This window comes from Manacus vitellinus, unplaced genomic scaffold (assembly GCF_001715985.3).
Source record: "Manacus vitellinus isolate BGI_N305 unplaced genomic scaffold, ASM171598v3 scaffold_32_pilon, whole genome shotgun sequence".
NCBI classification, from domain to species: domain Eukaryota; kingdom Metazoa; phylum Chordata; class Aves; order Passeriformes; family Pipridae; genus Manacus; species Manacus vitellinus.
In genome coordinates, this window is record NW_021940460.1 from 127,380 (window position 1) to 141,921 (window position 14,542).

The following is a 14,542-nucleotide window of genomic DNA, read 5'->3' on the forward strand; positions in this document are numbered from 1 at the left end:
GTTTCCAGCAGGGCCAGGCAGTGTGATTATTGACTGAGTGGCAAATTGAGTTATGCATGGGCAACTTCATTCATATTCCCTGGCTCCTGCCCATCCAGCCTTGTTAGGGGTTCTCCGGCCTCTTTTATCCACTTGCGAGCACATGATTTACGATTTGGTTTGAGTGGCTTCTGAGCTAATTTGTCATCCTTTATTCGCAGGATTAAAGCTGGACAGTGCAATACTGCCCTCTGGATGGAGAGGCAATAGCTGACAGGGATGTGTTGGTTGCTGGGTGTGATGCTGTCTCGGGTGTGGATGTCCCAGCATTGGAATGGGGTGATTTATGCAAGGCGAGACCTTGCCTCAGTTTCCCCTGCAGCACTGGCATTGCTGTGGGTCGCAGTGAGGCCCGGTGCAGTGTGCACAGAAACCTGCTGCTGTTGCTGCATGTGTAACTGGGTCCCAGCATTTATCCCCTTTTTTCCCCATTTTTTCATGAGCGATAGAGCTTCTGGGGCTGAGCCTCTTCTCAGATGTGCAGTCCCTGTGCATCACTTGGTCTTGTTGCCACTGACACCCGGAACTGCAGTGTGGGATGATTTGATGTGGGAACTCCTTGCCATGAGCTGCATCTCTCCCTTGGGGTGAAAGCAGAGCACCCTGTGGTTTTGGCCTGTTTCAGGAACACTTTTGGATGCTAGGTTCTCCTCTTGCCCAGGGTGTAGGGAGGGAGGCACAAGGATGGCTGGTACAGTGTCCTCATGGGGACACAGCCATCACCCCTAGCTCGCAGCTGCTGTAAGAGCTCAGACACAGGAGTGCTCCACGTCTGCTTCAACACTGTGTCCTCTGGCTTGCACAGCCTCAGTCTGCACATCCGGGGTGTGCCACCATGCAACTGATCCAGCGCGCCCTGCGCAGCAGTGACATCTCCCTGAGGGTGAGCCCCAAGGGTGGAGATGACCTGGCCGCTGCTGGAACACACAGCATTGGCTCCAGAGTTTGATTACAGCTCAACAGCGTCCTCAATTATCTGCCTTAGCAGAGGACACAAGGGGATTATGGGGTTCAGGCTACCCTGGCTCCTGGCCATGCCTCAGTTTCCCCTGTGTATCCGTGCCAGCATTGCTCTCCATGCCACACCATGGTAATGGGTGGTGCTCAGCGCCAGCTCTCGATTAGTGACAGTCATGCATAGCTCTTGTTTTTTCTGTTTTCAGGTGAATATGGCCCTGGCAGGGAAGCCTTTAGATGCGACTCTCACCACCTCCAGAGCTGACCAATGGAATATGGTTTTTCCCCAGAAAGACGAAATCATCACCAGCTTAGTGTCTGCCTTAGACTCCATGGTAAGAGGCCAGTGGCATCCCTGTTGATGTTCCCCTCCCTCTTTTGGCCTCCGTTTAGCAGGGCTGGCTGGGCGCAGGGCTGGCACAGGAGAGCTGGTGAGCTCATCCTGCTGCCCTCTGCTACTGGAAAGCCCAGGGAGCTGCTGGAGCTGGGAAATAAAATCCCTCTCCCACCCTGACAGCCGTAAGAATCATAAAGTCAGCCCAAGTTAATCTCAGATGTGTATTGTTTTTCCATTAATATTTATGTTGGTATCAACTGAACGTAGGGTGGTTGTCTTTTTTTTTCTTGCCGTTTTACCAATGTTACCATGAGCTTTTACACAACATCAGAACAATGGCTTTTTATCTTTGAGAACAAAGAAAATAACTTTCATATCATTTGACGTAGAATTCCCTGTGGAAACCTTGCCTAAGTCAGCTGTGCTTACATAAACAAGATAACTGTCTGCATTAAGTCTCGTGGACCAGAGCTAATCTTATTTTTAACTGTGAATGTGATCAAGAAGGGAAAGCAGATGTGTAGTAACAAATGTGTAATGCAATGAGATATGCTAAATAGCCCTCCTGTTTTAAAGTCAAGTCATATGTAATGCATTTGTCTAGGATGCGTTTCGTTTTCTTCTCTCTGCGGGTAGAGGTTTTTTCATTAATACCAATTTCCTTCTCTTTGACATCACTGCCCCAGTAAGGAGCAGGTTCCCTGGAGCTGACACACCCCAAGCAGCTTTGATGATTTATATACGTGCCAACCCATACAACATACAATACAAACATATTGTAGTTTGGCTTCTTAATGAATATACATTATTCCGCAGTCTTCATTAGGTACTTAGACCAGAGCTAGGGAGCCAGGCTGCTCCTGAAATTCAGCCTTTATCCCAGTGCTTCACCAGTGCTAGGCTCTGTGCCCACTGAAGCCTAGCTGCCTGCATGCCTGGTAAATAAACTGCAAGGCCACGTGCACATCACCAGGTGGGCTTGGGGTTTGGATTTGGTCTGCCTCCAAATTTCACATACCTTAGTTGTTGTGTTTATCTTTTGAGTGTTGGGCTTTTTGAGCAAAATACTTGTGTTTGCTACTGGGTTTTGAAGGGATGTTTCCTAAAAATATCTATTTTGGGGGATTTGATTTGGTGCATCCTTGAAGAAGGTGATCAGGAGGTAAAATGACCTGGTATAAAGGCTGGTTTAGGCCCACACAAGTGAAGCTCACTGTAGATGCATTCAGTGAACTGAAGGTAGCTCAAGGGGGTTTAGTCCATGCTTTCCTGCTCCCAACCCCTCCATGGCATTGTTGATGTGTCTAACCGTGGCTACTGCTTGGAAAATCACCCCTTTTTTACCCTTTTAAAACATGACCTGGGAATAGCACCATGCTGTAGCTATGGGAATATGGCTCAGGCTGCCGGCACTGAGTAACTATTATAATATAAAAAATACTAATAAAAGACATATACATGTGTATTTTGTAGAGCTGGAAGTGCACATTACATAAAACGGATTAATAGAGGAAGTCTTTTCCATCTCTTTATTGTTTTGCATAACTGTACAAGAAGAATCGTTCAACTACTCCAGACTTTGACCATATTAGTGTTCTGCAGCTGAAATAAGATTCTCATGTTCCTTATTCCATTAGAGCTGGGGGAAAGTTGTTGTTGGTTGTGGTGTGGGTTTTTTGTTTCTTTTTTTTTACAGAAATGTTTTCTTTTAAAGAAATGCTATAAAATGTTTACTTTTAGGATAGGAAAAAATGAAGTAAAATGGTGGGAATATAGTTCTTGTTTTCCAGCAAAGCCTAGCTCGGCCAGATATCTTTGGGAGCAGTAAAGTCACCAAAATATTTAGGGCATGTCATAAACCCATGAAATTCTGACCCAAATCAGAACATTGCTTTTGGTAGGGGAATCTTTTGATGGGAACTAAAAAATCCCACTGGGAAATGGCAAGGATTGGGAAGCAGGGATGTTCTCCAGTCCCGTGCTGCACTAACCTGGTGCCTCCCGCAGTGCTCAGCGCTCTCCAAGCTAAACGCAGAGGTGGCCTGCATCGCTGTCCATGAGGAGAGTGCCTTCGTGGTGGGCACTGAAAAGGGACGGGTCTTCCTCAGCACCCGCAAGGAGCTGCAGGCCGACTTCCAGAAGTTTTGCAGTGAGTATCCCCCGCCAGAGATCTTCTCCCATGCCAAGGTGGGTGCTTCAGTTCTGCGAGCTGGGACTCCCACCATGCACGAAGTGATTGTGGTTTGGGGGGCACCACAATGTTGTCTGTCTGTCCACGGGGCTGAGTGGTGGTTGAAGTGATGGCAGGTGGGAACTGTGGTCAGAGCCTCTCCCCTCCCAGGGAGGGCACTGTATGCCCTGGCTCTTCTCTCCAAAAGCATCCCTGAAGTGGCACAGGGCTGGATGGTTGCTCTGTTCCCCTGGCTCTGTTAGCCTTCAGCAATGCTGCGGGAGTGCTGGAGTGTTTTTGGAGGACTTTGCAGAAATAGTTTGTCCAAGTGATCCCCCAGGAACCAAGAGGCTTTCTTGGTCCTGGGCCTTTTTCCTGGTTTTGGAAAAACAGGGATGGATTTGGTAGATGAAGGTGTCGGTTGTGGAATTGCTTATATTTTTGAGGGATGAACAGGGGTGACAGGATGCCTTGAGCAGATGCTGTGTCCCTCCAGTCTTAGATCAGATTCACCAAGTATCTGAGGGATTCCTGTGTCTTGCAGGCCCCAGCTCTGTGCCTCTGCCAGCTCCCCAAAAACAGCCTGGGAGCTGAGGGGAAAGTGGGAGCCGTGCTGTGAACAGGGACCTGCATTTCTTGGTCAGCATCATCCCCAGCATGCCAGCTGCTGCTTTCCCTACTCCATACAGGAGCTGGGAAAGAATCTGGTTTTGATGGTGCTAGGGACCCCAGACTCGGATCTGTTCCTATACACTGCCCACGGTGGGATGTCACTGGAAAGAAATGACCCGGCTGTGTGTGTGCACACATGGTATTGAAAGAAACCAGATAGGTGCTTAATCCATTGGAGAGATTGTGCAGGAAGGGTTTGCTCTGGTGACAACACCAGTGCTGTGAAGCTGTCCAGGTCACTGCTCAGCTTGTTCTCGGCACAGCTCTACAGGAGCAGCTCCCTGCCATGGCTCTGCTCTGCCCCTCGTCCTGCTGCCCTGGGCATCCCACTTGCACCCGGGAGAGATGCCATTAGTTATCCTCCATTGCATTCTGCAGGAGGCATTTGCGGGATGTTTTCCACATTCATGGGCAACTCTGCCTCCCCTTCCCACCACCTACAAGATGTGAATGGCAGTGGGATGGCCAATGGGAAGGAGTTCCCTCAGGCTGAGAGAACTGGGATTGTTCAACATGGAGAAGAGAAGGGTCTGGGGAGCCCTCTAGAGCCCCTTCCAGTACCTAAAAGAGACTTACGAAAAAGAGGGAGAGTGACTTTTTTCATAGGCAGATAGTGATAGAACAAGGGGAAATGGTTTTAAACTAAAAGAGGAGAGATTTGGATTAGATGTTAGGAAGAAATTCTTTCCTATGAGGGTTGTGTGACACTGGCACAGGTTTCTCAGAGAAGCTGTGGCTGCCCCATTCCTGGAAGTGTTCAAGGCCAGGTTGGATGGGGCTTGATCTAGCGGAAGGTGTCCCTGTCCATGGCAAGGGGTTGAAACAAGATGGTCCTTAAGGTCCCTTCCAACCCAAACTGTTCTCTGATTCTGTGATATATCCTGGTCAGTGACTTACTGCTGTGCTGGGACAAGGCACCTGGCACTAGATCCTGATTCCCATCTCTTTGGTTTCATTTTATACCTTTGTCAAAAAGAAATAGCGATGTCTGATTGAAAGTACAAAATCTTGATGATGGTGTTTGGGTGAAGCAGCTGATGCTGGAGACAGGGTGAAATGTGATAACTCTGTCTTGAATTATAAATGGTCCACGCTCAACTCAGCTCCATAAAGCTCTTACAACTGGCACGCAGTGGAAAGCATCCCTGTAAGTGCCTCTGATTTATGGTCTTGCTGCCCTCTTAGAAAGATCTGAATTAGTCTAAAGCAGACATCGCTGGGAGAGGTAAGAAGCCTCTTATCTCTCTTGGGTGCATAGACCTCACTTGAACACCCTCCTTCATCTGAACCTCTGGCTCAGCCTTTCCTTGTGCACGGGGGGGGCCTGACAGTGATCCGGATTAATGTCAGCAGAATAGCATTAATGCCCAGCTGGTGGGAGAAGCAGTAATTGGAGGGTGCAGATATATATGCATTTCATCGCCGTGGTAAAACCCGCCAAAAAATTTTCCAGGGCCTGTTTTGCTGTGCCGTGGGAGGCATGCGGAACTTGCCAGGGGTGGCATAGTGGCTGTCTACTTTCTTATGTCTAGTTCTAGGGGTATCCCATGTGGCTCTTGACCCGTCCCTTTTCAGTGCTATTGTAGCCACAGGCCTTTTCCACAGGAAGGATTCATGAGCACCTTCTCGAGCACCCAGGTGGCATGCAGGGCCAATCATTGGCAGGAGGCTTTCGAGGATGATGAAGGAATTAGTCCTTCACCAACAAAAATCCCTTGTGAATTACTGTGAATAGAACAGCAATAATGCACTTATATAGTGTTTAATTTTCTGTGCATTTAGAGATGCAAGGAAGTCACTGCCAAAGCTATGCTTTATTTGAGCTTTAATGGGGGAAATTAGCAGGAAATAGCTGGTATTACTGAGCTACATGATGCTGAAGGGTAAAAAAGCCTCCAAGAAAGGCAGATTTTCTTTTGCTGCGAGATTGAAGGCTAAGCAGATTGAAACCAGAGAAAAGAAGTGTGCTGCCTAATTAATCTCAACAGTTTCAGTGCAACTGAAGGGAAAAGCCAGGGAAAGGAGGGGGGCAGGCACAGGATGACGGACCCCACTGCTGGCACCACTGCCCATGCCAGCACTTTCTCCTGCACATCGGGGGTTGCTGGGAGGGACATGTTGAGGGTCCGGGGTGGGTGGGAGACCCGGGGGACCCACCTCCTTAGCCAGAGTCATCACCATGAGCCCTTTCTCACTACAGGGACTCCCATTTTTTCCTCTCCCGCTGCAGGAATCCAGCAAAGGAAGGAGCAGGACACAGAGGCACAGAAGAAGGCAAAGGAGTGTGGGCGAAGGGTGCTCAGGATCTCCCCGGACCAGGGATCAGACGTGTACCTCCTCAGGAAGATGGTAGAGGAAGTGTTTGATGTGCTTTATAGTAAGAATCTTCATGCTTCCCTTTGGGGATATGGATTGCCCCCAGGGCTCTCTGAGCTGCCCAGTGCCACCACCAGATGTGGCTTTGAGTGCCAGCCCAGCTCCCCAGCAAGAGGAAGTGCCTGCAGGTGCCTGCAGGTGCCTGGCACGGGTGGTGTGGTGGGATGTGCTCCTGCATGGGGTTAGCATTGCACTGAGATGGGATTTGGCCACTGCTTCACTTTCCAGTGTCCCAAACTGGGCCAAAAAAATCCCCATGCTGGGGGGAGCATCCTTTGTCACCCCTGACCAGGGGAAGCCTCTGCTATGCCCTGGGATGGGATTTCCAAGCACACCTTTATCCCTCACACCTCGTCCATTGCACCTTTTTCATAGCGCTGTGTTGGGACTCTACAGACTCACTTCCCCCCTTTCCCTGGCAAGTCTATTTAGAAGGAAAAAAAGATGATTTTCTAGCAAGCAGCCCTGCAGCCCCAGCTTCAAGAGACAAGCTGGTGCTCTTCCATCCCTGGCAATAAACCTTCTGCAATTAAAATGTAGATGACCATATGGCTGTTGATATGGAACCCAGTGGGTTGCAGAGCTCCCTCCAGGCCCAATCTGTGGTGGCTTGAGTAGCAGCAGTGCCTTCTTCTCACTCAGGAGGATCCACTGGAGCCCCCATGGAGTGGCTGGAGGCAGCAGCCATGCTACCAGCTCATCCTCTGACAGCATCTCTAGGGCTGTGCTGCTTGGGAAAGGAAAAGCAAGGTTGGCTTGGGAAAACAGGGCAACACGCATCAATATTTTCACGTGGTGCTCAGCAGTGTGCTTTAGCCTACTGTGATGTTTCGGGGGAGTTCAGGCCATGTGGCTGGATCAGCTGCAGAACTGGGTGTTTGGCTTTCCTGGGTGCAGCTCCCCATCACCATCTGCGATTCAGAGCCTGGTAGAGCCCTACCAGGGCTGCACAGGTCTTCCTGAACCCAAGGTGTGGGGCTTGCCCAGGTCTGTGTGTGGGGTTTGGGCATTTCCGCTTGACAGAAGGGGGATAATGGGAACTACCACCAACCACCTTGGGCTCACGTGCAGGAGTTGCTGTTGCTGGCTGTCACACCTGCCACAGGCTTCACAGACAGAAAAGGGAAATGGTATCCTTTCCTCCCCCCCGAGAGAGACAGTCACTAAAGTTTTCTGAAACCATTCAAAGGATGTGGAGGCAATATTCCCATTAAGGGGGCAATCAGATCCCCTTGCTGCCTTCCAAAGGCTGGACCTAAGAGTGAGGGAAGGGATGATGCAGAAGAGACAAGGGAATAGGATGCAGAGGACGTTTTTGTACTGGTGGATCCCCTCTCTAAGTTGTAGGTCTGCTGCTGAGAGAGTGCCAAAATTTGCTGTCCTCTTGGGAATATGAGAATTACTAAAATCTGACATACCATAAATGTATAACTGCATTAAAAAAGCTTGATCAGGATGCATTTGCATGGGGTGTACAAACCAGGCAGGTAGCCCATCCATCAGGATGATTAGCAATGCTCTTTACCTTGTTGAGATCTGTAGAGGTGCATGGGGACAAGCTGGTCCCCAGTCCGAGTTGGCCAGCATTGCTAATAGCAGGAGGAGGTCAGGCATCCCTGAACCAGTGGTTTTGGCTCTGGCACTGGGTGTAATTCTGCCTTTGCTGCTGCTTCAGTAGGATCAACTGTTTCCATCCTTGAGCTGCTCTGTGGCGAAAGCTGCCTAGCACTCCCAGCATTCCCACTGGAAAGAGCCTCTCTTGATTGAGTGGAGAAATAATACATGTCCAAGCTTGATTCTGTTTCCAACAGTGAGAGGACTGTGAGAAATTAACAGTTACTGTTCTTACAGGGGGCTTTTTATCCTTTTAGTCACCTCCCATCAACAGGGATTGGAAACAAAAAAGTCTTAGAAAATTCTCCATCAAAAAGGTTCCCTCCAGGTAATCTCTGAACCAACAGGATGACTGATTACCACTGGCTTCTATTAAACAGGCATTAATGATGATTATTGCCTCTCTTTAGCTAAACTATAAGCCTCTGTGTGGCAGTGCTAGGCTTGTGAAGGTCACTTTGACAGTAACATGTTCCCCATTAAAATATGTTTGGGGAGTTCTTGGGCATTGGGTTGATAAGGAGACACTGTAGGCATCAGGAGCTTTTCCTCATCACAAAGAGAGGTGATGGAGGGAGGTGGAGAACTGCTAGAGCCAGCAGTTCGGGACAGAGAAACTGTCAGCTTGCAGAAAGTGAACTCGCAGTGTCGTTCAAAGGCTCATTTTGAAACTTAAGTTATTGGCTTAATTAAAATATTATCCATCCCATGTATAAGGAACCTTGATGGCTCGTGCAAGTTGCACATTGTTAGTTATCGTGTGTTCCTTCAAAGAACATGTTGAAGAAGCCACTTTTAATAAGGACTTGCTGACGGTGTCACAAGATTTACAGGGCTTCTGTAAGATACTTAGGTGTGGGGGTTGAGTTTTTTTTAAGAGGAGAGGAAAAAGAAAATATTTAAAAGAAAATCCACAGTATAAAATCCCACAGTAACTTAAATGTCCAGTACTCTTCTCTGCCTGTCCCTCAGCCTGGAGACAAAGGTGCAGACACCATGCCATGCTGCCAGATGTTCTGCATCTGGATACTGCGTTGCCAGACCAGTCTCATTCCTTCATGGCTGTTTCTTCTGCTTCATGCTTTCAGCACCAAGTTTATTGCTTGCAGTGGCTTGGGTTGATTTCCAAAATAATTCTTCCACAGAGAGCAGCTTGAAGGTTTTGACCATTTCTTGGAACCCTTCAGAGGGGACTTTTTTTCTGACTGGAGAGCACCATAAACAACCGTGGTTTGGGCACATGGGCTCTTCAGCTCATTTAGAAAATCCCTCTATAATGGCAAGGCTTGCTGGTCATCTCTTGCTGCCAGGGAAGGGAAAGCACTGTGCACCCAACTCCTTGAGCAGATTTTGGTGTCAGAAGTAAAATGGAGCCAGGCTCATGTAATGGGGACATGGGGGGACTCTGTGGCCATTGTTGAGGGGAGGGGGTGACAGTTCTGGGCTGCTGGAGGTGATTGTGTGGTCAAACAGGTCAATATCCAAGCTGTCTGTGAATGGTGGGATGGAGGGAGATTACTGGGGGGTTTTTTCTTGTCTGCTAAAGTGCATCAAAGCAACAGCAATCAAGCTACTTCTCATTCTTTCAGGAGGTAAAATAAAAATACTGGCTGAAAATAAGGTTCCCAGAATATCTCAGTAAACATGAGATAAAAATCATCATGAGGCCTTCAGCCTTCTTTGTCAGCTTTCAGCTCCCTCCCAGCTTGCTGGTGGCCATGTACCTTACTGGCACATTGCTGGGAACTCCCAGGAGTCAGCTTGTGCCAAATGACCCTAGCTGAGCATTTTACTGTGCAACCTGAATGATGAGACATTGACTTTTTGGCTTTTATGAGCTTTTTATTAATTAGTGCTTTTAGAAAGGGCTTGGAGTGCCTTGCATGCTAAGTGCAGAGGTAAGAATGGGTCTTCTCCTAATGGTTTTGTTGTTATTTCTTGCTCTTGCATTTCCTGCTGCAGCCTGGCTCAGCTGTGGTCGGGGGCGCGGGGTGTTTGTCAGTGTGTAACTCTGCCCCCTCGCCAGGTGAAGCCATGGGGAAGAGCAGTGTGGTCCCTTTGCCGTATGAGAGGTTCCTGAAAGAGCCGGGCTCACTTGCAGTCGCTGGCTTGCCTGAAGGGATCAGCTTTAAGAAACCCATGGAGTACGATGTGAAATCCCTGATGGCCATCCTAGAACACAGCCACAGCATCCGCTTCAGGCTTAAAAGGTAATTTTGGGGATCCCCAAGGGGTGAGAGAGCAGCAAGCCCTTGGGATAGTGGCTCTTACAATGCTGGCAGATGGTGAAGATTTTGTGTGGCACAGGCAAGAGAGTCCCTCCTATGTCCCAGCTTCTCTCCCAGACACACAAACCTGGGTCCATGCCAAACCCAGCCTTGCACAGAGATTTTTTCATGTCGTGGGGCTCGAGACCATTTCAGGCTTGTTTCTTTTAAGTGCATGCAAACATGCAGATTAACTGCATCGTTTTACATGTCTCTGCCAAAATTTCCACTGCAGTAAGCTAAGTGCTTTTCTTGTCTCCAGAGGAGTTTCTGGGGTAAGTGCTGCAAGTGTCTTCCCAGCCTGAAATGGGTTTTTTAATGGCAGATGAAGAGGGAAGCGGGAGACTGCGACAGGACAAACTCCCCCTTTTGGCCACGTTTACACAAGGGGTTTGGTCGTTTTGAGTGCATTTCCCTTGTGTTTGCCTGGCTGGCAGCACCTCAGATCCATTCAGAGAAATGCTGAGCACTACCAAATACCTCATCTGAAGGCTTGGTACTTCTGGAAAATCAGGCTGAGACAGCTAAAAGTAGGACACACAGAATTTGAGGTGTCTGCGAGCTCGTGGCTGCCTGTCTCGTGTGGAGCACTTGTATTTCCTTGGTCTGCAGCTCATCCCTGGGCTGACTGAGGTCCCCTTTGAACATGCCATGGGTGCTGGGGGCTGGCACAGGCAATATAGCCAAGTGGTTGTGGTCACACAAGGTTTTACCTCTTAAATGCATCAGGCATGAAGCTGAACAGCTTTGCCTTAGCTAATACAAACACTTTGAACCACCATAAGACCAACCAGATCCACTGAAAGAAGACAAGAACGGTCCAGGGGCCTGAAGATGCTCTGGAGGTTGGGTGATGGATGTAACTTCTAAATCATAGAATAGAACTAGAATAGATCCATAGAATGGCTTGGGTTGGAAGAGATCTTAAAGACCGTCTTGTTCCAACCCCCTCAGGGTCACCTTCCACTAGACCAGGTTGCTCCAAGCCCTGTCCAACCTGACATTGAACACTTCCAAGGATGGGGCAGCCACGGCTTCTCTGGGCAACCTGTACCACCACCCTCACAAGGAAGATTTTCTTCCTACTATCTAATCTAAACCTACTCTTTTCAGTTTGAAGCCATTCCTTGTTGTCCTGTCACTCCCTGCTCTTGTCAAAAGTCCCTCTCCAGCTCTCCAGTACCTTTAGGTAGTGGAAGGCTGCAGTAAGTTCTCCCCAGAGCCTTCTCTTGTCCAAGCTGAACAATCTCAACTCTCTCAACCTTTCCAAATAGGAGAGGTGCTCCAGCCCTCTAATTGTCTTCATGGCCCTCCTCGACAAGGAGCCTGGCAGCCAGTGATGCAGCATGTTTCACCCTCCTGGGCATGGCTCTCCTTCCCCCTCCACATCCTTGCTTGTTGAGGCTTAGCAGTGCCTTGGGCCCAAAGGAACCTGTTTTCCCTCCTCTTCTCCCTTCCTTCCCCTCAGGCCAGCAGATGAGCCCAGCCGAGAGCCCAACCCCAGCGTTGAGTTAACTTGTTCCTCCCTCGCCTCCAAGGGCAGCCGAGACTCCGGTGCCAACGGCCCCATGGCCAAGCCTGCCACCCAGGACACCCCCTCCGCCATTGCTGTCACCAACTTCCTATACAGCGTCTCGCTGCCCACTCCTGTCGCCGTTGACCTCAAGCAGGAGGTGTCCTCGGGGCTGCCTGGGCCGACCGCGGTGGGCGAGGCTCTGCTGGCTCGGCCGGCAGGAGAGCTGAAGGTGCCTTCCTCACAGGAGTACAGCGACTGCTGTGGTAATAGCCTAGAGTTTGCTCTAAGATGAGGGCCCTGTGCACAGCCCACCCTGGGCACTGGCAGGGGACAGGCTGGGTGTTTTGGTGGTCCTCAGATGAGTTTGGCCTGAATGAAGATGAGTGGAGCCCCTGCCATGCTGCACTGCCCCAGCCCTTCCCTGGGTGGCTGCAAAGTGCCAACGGGGCACACCTCTATTTTTACTCCAAAATGCTGGGTGCTGCACTACCAGGTAGAATGACAGCTGGAATGGGGATGGGAAGGGTCGGTCTGGTCAGCATCACACCAGGAGTCACAGGCCAGGGTGCATGGAGGAGAGAGAGAAGAGTCAGGTCAGTGTCACTGGCGGGGGTCAGCACCTGGAGTCTTGTTGGGATGCCTGGAGCAGTGGTCAGGCTCTCATCAGCCCTTTCTCCTTGTCTCCCCTCTTGTCCAGGACAGAAATCATCGGTCTCCGGAGGTCCCCTCATCCAGAATGTGCACTCATCCAAGCGCATCCTCTTCTCCATCGTACACGACAAGACAGGTCTGTGTTGTGCTCTAGCGTTGGAGGCAGTCGGTAGCCGCCTCTTAGGGAAAGGTTTCCTCTCATCTCTCCCCAGCAGTCTCGCAGCCCTGCAGGGACTGCATGCTCTGCAAGAACTTGGCAATGTTGGAGATGATGCAGGAGGGGATTTTTTTCCCTTTCCTTGATGCAGCATCTCACATTGCAGCCCAAACCTTCATCTCTGCTCAGGTCCATCCTTGCTGTCTCCAAGATGCTGCCAGTGGTTGTTGAGCACTGCTGGCTGGGTGGGAATTCCCATCTCTACTTCCTGCACAGGAAGGCATGGCTTTGGGAGAGGCTGTTTGCCCCAGCTGCAAACAGCACATACCTGCTGAGAACTTGGCGTTATTTCAAAATAACTAAACCCCACTAATCCCAGTGTGATTCTGCAGCGGTGCCTGCAGGGATCAGCAGGGGGGAGGAGACTCTGCCATTTCCCCACCTCCACTCCACCCAAGGAAAATGCAGCCTAAAAATGCTGACGTGTTTCCATCAAAACCCTCACCTGCCTGCCTTAAAGAGGAGAAAAAAACATGGATGGGAAAGCTGGGAAAGAGGAGGAGATCGAAAAGCTCCAGTGTGAAATGGCTGTTCCTTTCAAAGGTTCATTCCAGGTGGAGTTGACTCTGTCCCAGAGGGTCTTTCATTGCAGGGTTTAGAAATTTTGTGGGGTCATTTCTTAGTAATTTGCTTTTTGCATGTGCTCTGGAGGGTGCTTGGGGCTGAGAAAGCCCAGCCTGGCAAAATCTGCTTAGGAAGAGGGAAATAATTTTTAAAGCAGCAAAGTCTTGTTCGTGCTTCCCAGCACTTTGTGGGAGAAAAGTGCATCTGCTGTGTACGAACCATATGGAAGTTTCTTATTTCTTGTATTTTGTTTTGATAGATAAGTGGGACAGTTTTATAAAAGAAACTGAAGATATCAACACCCTTAGGGAGTGCGTGCAAATTCTGTTTAACAGCAGATATGGTGAGTAGGAGTTAATATCCCATTATGCATCTGCAGCGCTTGTGGATTGCATATCATTATATAGCAATCATTTTTGTTCCCTAACACAGCAGCAGAAGCCATATGCTAGAGCTCCCTGCTCTTCCTAACACATTTAGCTCAGCAGCTTCCAGTCTTTGGGTGTCTGCTGAAGGTTATGTCAATATTTCCATTTGGAAACACCCCCTCTGCTGTCGAGGAATTTATCACTGGGCTGTAAAGCATCTCTGTCTGGGAGTGTGGCATGCCAGATCAGAGCACCCGGGGCACCGGAAGTGGTGACATGTAGCCCTTTCACATTAACATGGCAGGTAAAAAGAAGGCGATTGTTATTGCAGCTGCTCTTTTTTCCATCTGCATGGCTTACAGCTGTCATTGGTGCTCCCTTTGCAATGGGCAGTGCTTCAAGGGTAGCTACTGGGCATTTGGGCAGCTGGAAGCTTGGGAAATAGTTTGGGAATGGGTTGATGGGCTGGCTCTTCACCTGTGCCATCCCCATCAGTCTATGTAATTCATGTGTCACCTGTGAGTTATATATGGGCTTGAGGTGAGCCCTTTAACTTATGATCAATATATGTGGTGCTCGAGTGTGTACAAAGAGTAACAGAGCTGGGGAAGGGTCTGGAGCACAAGTCTGATGAGGAGCAGCTGAGGAAGCTGGGGGGCCTCAGCATGGGGAATAGGAGGCTCAAGGGAGATCTTCTCACTCTCTACAATTACCTGAAGGAGATTGTAACCAGGTGGGGATTGGCCTCTACTCCTGGGTAACAAGTGACAGATTTAGAGAAAGTGGCTTCAAGT

The 14,542-nt window shown here is 49.4% G+C and overlaps 1 protein-coding gene across 10 annotated transcripts in view; it reads left to right on the forward strand.

Annotated features, from left to right (window-relative positions):
- Positions 1-1,207: 1,207 nt before the first annotated feature.
- The window catches only part of GTF2IRD1 (GTF2I repeat domain containing 1), a 49,373-nt gene continuing 36,038 nt past the window's right edge, over positions 1,208-14,542 (forward strand). For 9 of the 10 annotated variants that reach the window (XM_018076784.1, XM_018076789.1, XM_018076790.1 and 6 more), the window contains exons 1-7: positions 1,208-1,331; positions 3,341-3,482; positions 6,406-6,552; positions 10,192-10,375; positions 11,901-12,211; positions 12,646-12,735; positions 13,640-13,723. In XM_018076784.1, the coding sequence (XP_017932273.1) occupies positions 1,209-1,331; positions 3,341-3,482; positions 6,406-6,552; positions 10,192-10,375; positions 11,901-12,211; positions 12,646-12,735; positions 13,640-13,723 (1,081 nt within the window). In that variant the 5' untranslated portion in view covers position 1,208. The remainder of the gene's footprint in view (positions 1,332-3,340; positions 3,483-6,405; positions 6,553-10,191; positions 10,376-11,900; positions 12,212-12,645; positions 12,736-13,639; positions 13,724-14,542) is intronic. The other variant, XM_018076793.1, reaches the window with a different exon arrangement.